Genomic DNA, 2,590 nt, shown 5'->3' on the forward strand with positions numbered 1-2,590 from the left:
CGGGAAGACCGCCCTCGTCCCCTGCCGGAGCGTGGCGGCCCCCGGGGCCTCGGTGTCCGAGGTGGGAGAGGGAGGGCCAGCCTGGCTGGCCGCCGGGGCCGTATTTGCCCTAAGGTTACCTCGATCCCCAGTTATTGTTTCTTTGTTCGTTTGTTGTTTATTATGTACAATCATGACACAGTATCCTGAAACCGCTGAAGGCTGTGTTCCCGTGGAAGGTCTGGGACAAGTTTAAGAAGAGAGAGGTGAGCTGGAGCAGAGGGGGGCTGCAGGCTGCACCGGAAACGTCACCTCTGGAGTTTGTGAGGGCATGGTGGACGAAAGGTTCGTTGGCCACAGCCAAGGACACTGTCACCCCCACCTGAACCTCCCCACACTCCTCATACCCACTCGTCACCCTGGCCAGCAGCTCTCGGTGTCCCATCCTCCTTGGCCTTTAGAGCGATGCTGAGGTTCATGCTCTGGCCTTATAAACCCGCAGGAGGGTAGTGCATACAGGTCGTTTGGGGCTTATCAGTTTTGACTTTATTGAAAGATGAAAATAAAACTAGTATTAGAAGGCGTGCAATCTCTTAGTGACAGAACCAAGATTAGAAGCCAGGTTTGTAGATTTTGGAGCCACTGCTTTGTCACTGTTAGATCAAAATCGGCTTCATATTATTGGAAAAAAATCCTTTTGAGAAATGGTAAGCAAGTTAGTACATTTAAAAAATAAAATGACCTCGCCTTAAACACCCCCACCCCTTTTTTCAGAGGTTTCTTAGATGGTGTAACAAGAGATAAAAGTGTTATTAGGTAACAGATGAACAATATTGCCTGAGGTGTTTTTTTTCCCCTACATCAGTTTTGACAAATCCATAGTGTTTCCTCTAGATTACTGTTATTTGTTAAACTCATCTTTTCATGTTTTTAATTTTTCTGTGTCACAGAACCTAAATTGGTAATAAATCAATAAGAAACAAATGTTTACATTCACTCAGTGAAAAGTATCATGTCTAAGCTCAACATATGTCGGAGCCACCCATGGACACGTAAGTATCTTGTGTATGGAGCTGTACAGGCAGGTGAATCCAGGAACTGCAAAGCAGATCAAGTCTCTCCTGACATCTTTTTCCCTCCCTTTTCCCTTAGCTCTCGCTTCTCCACTAAAAGCAGAAAATGAACAAATCTCAGGTGAGTTTTGTTGTTTATTGTCACTTCTTGTTTTTATTTATTTATTTATTTATTTGGAGAGGTTTTTGCTATAGGGCTCATGCATTCACCAGAAAGACAGAGACAGAGAGATAGAAAGCAAGAAATCACCCCCCAGGGGGGATGGCCATGCTTTAATCCCTTCTCCTCCATTCTCCTCTCAAGATCTTGGGCATGCACACGCGCCCTGTGTGAGTTCAAGCCACTGGATCCGGGATTCGAACTGTGGGTGACTACATGGGAGTTCAGCAATGTAGCCATTACACTAACTGCTGGTCCCTGTCACTTCTTGTTTTAATGTGTTGGGGTTTTTTTTCTGAATTTTAAAAAAGGTTCATGTTTTTAAAAATGGAAAAGTGGAAATATGCAAGAACTTACGTTAAGAAAATAGAGAAGCAAACCATAAGTAAGGTGGTAGCAAATTAGAAGAATTTTTAATTTTACAGAATTATCCAAGTTATTGTAAAATTTTCTCTAGTCTTTCTAATAACAGCCCTGAAATAAATACAATATAATGTCTGTAATCATTTCTTAATAGATGTAAAAACCTCAGTGCCAGAGTAGAATTCAGCTTATGTACTTTGCGGGGGACCAAACACTGAGGTTAGAGTGGACAGTTCTCTAATATTCCTGTTTGATCCAAGAATAAAACCTTGAATGTGTGTAAGAACAGAGGTACTGCATGTCGTCAGTACAACTTTCCATAAATATTTGTGTTGCTCATTTGTAGATCTCAGTTGAGTCACAGTTCTGGCTTATGTTTCTGCATTTCTCATTCACGTTTCAAACTGCTGAATGCAGCCCTACGGTATCACCACCACTCAAATCAGTTTTAGAAAAGACCACCAAATCTTCTCTTTTAAAGAATTATTTAATTTTTTTATTATTATAATTATTTTTACATTTACTACAGAGCACATGCACTCACCATGAAGAGAGAGAGAGAATGCAGGAGAGGGAAAGTGAGGTCCAGGACTCAAACTGCAGTCGGTGCGGCAGTCCAGCACCTTAACCACCATGCCACCAACAAGTCTTAGACAAAGGCAGTAGCCGCTACTCAGCAGTTCTGCAGCTTTTGATACTATTAACCACAGTTTCTGCTTTGAAAGTCTCTTGTGTTCGTGGTGTCTGTAACACCACCCTACAGTCTCTCTTTTCCTCACTCATTCCTTTTAGCCCCCCGGGAAAGTGTCCTTTTCTTTGCCCCAGATATTGCTTATATTTGGGTTTCCATCCTAGGCCCACTGCTCTTCTCAGTCTATTTTTCTTCTTTGGTTTCATGTGTTTTTTAACTTTTTGCTTTTCCCCCAAATAAAACATTTTTGAATTGGTGGTATATTAATATGTTTTTAAAACTAATGCAAAGGAGTAAAAATTCTCACTCCCATCTCCATTCCTG

At 41.9% G+C, this 2,590-nt stretch overlaps 1 protein-coding gene across 1 annotated transcript in view; it reads left to right on the forward strand.

Annotated features, from left to right (window-relative positions):
- Positions 1-6: 6 nt before the first annotated feature.
- ZNF248 (zinc finger protein 248) overlaps positions 7-2,590 on the forward strand; it is a 27,019-nt gene continuing 24,435 nt past the window's right edge. Inside the window, exons 1-3 of the mRNA XM_027766696.1 lie at positions 7-245; positions 930-1,031; positions 1,132-1,173. Of these exons, the coding sequence (XP_027622497.1) occupies positions 1,159-1,173 (15 nt within the window). The 5' untranslated portion in view covers positions 7-245; positions 930-1,031; positions 1,132-1,158. The remainder of the gene's footprint in view (positions 246-929; positions 1,032-1,131; positions 1,174-2,590) is intronic.

Source organism: Tupaia chinensis, unplaced genomic scaffold (genome assembly GCF_000334495.1).
Source record: "Tupaia chinensis unplaced genomic scaffold, TupChi_1.0 Scaffold143636_1, whole genome shotgun sequence".
Taxonomy (NCBI): Eukaryota; Metazoa; Chordata; class Mammalia; order Scandentia; family Tupaiidae; genus Tupaia; species Tupaia belangeri.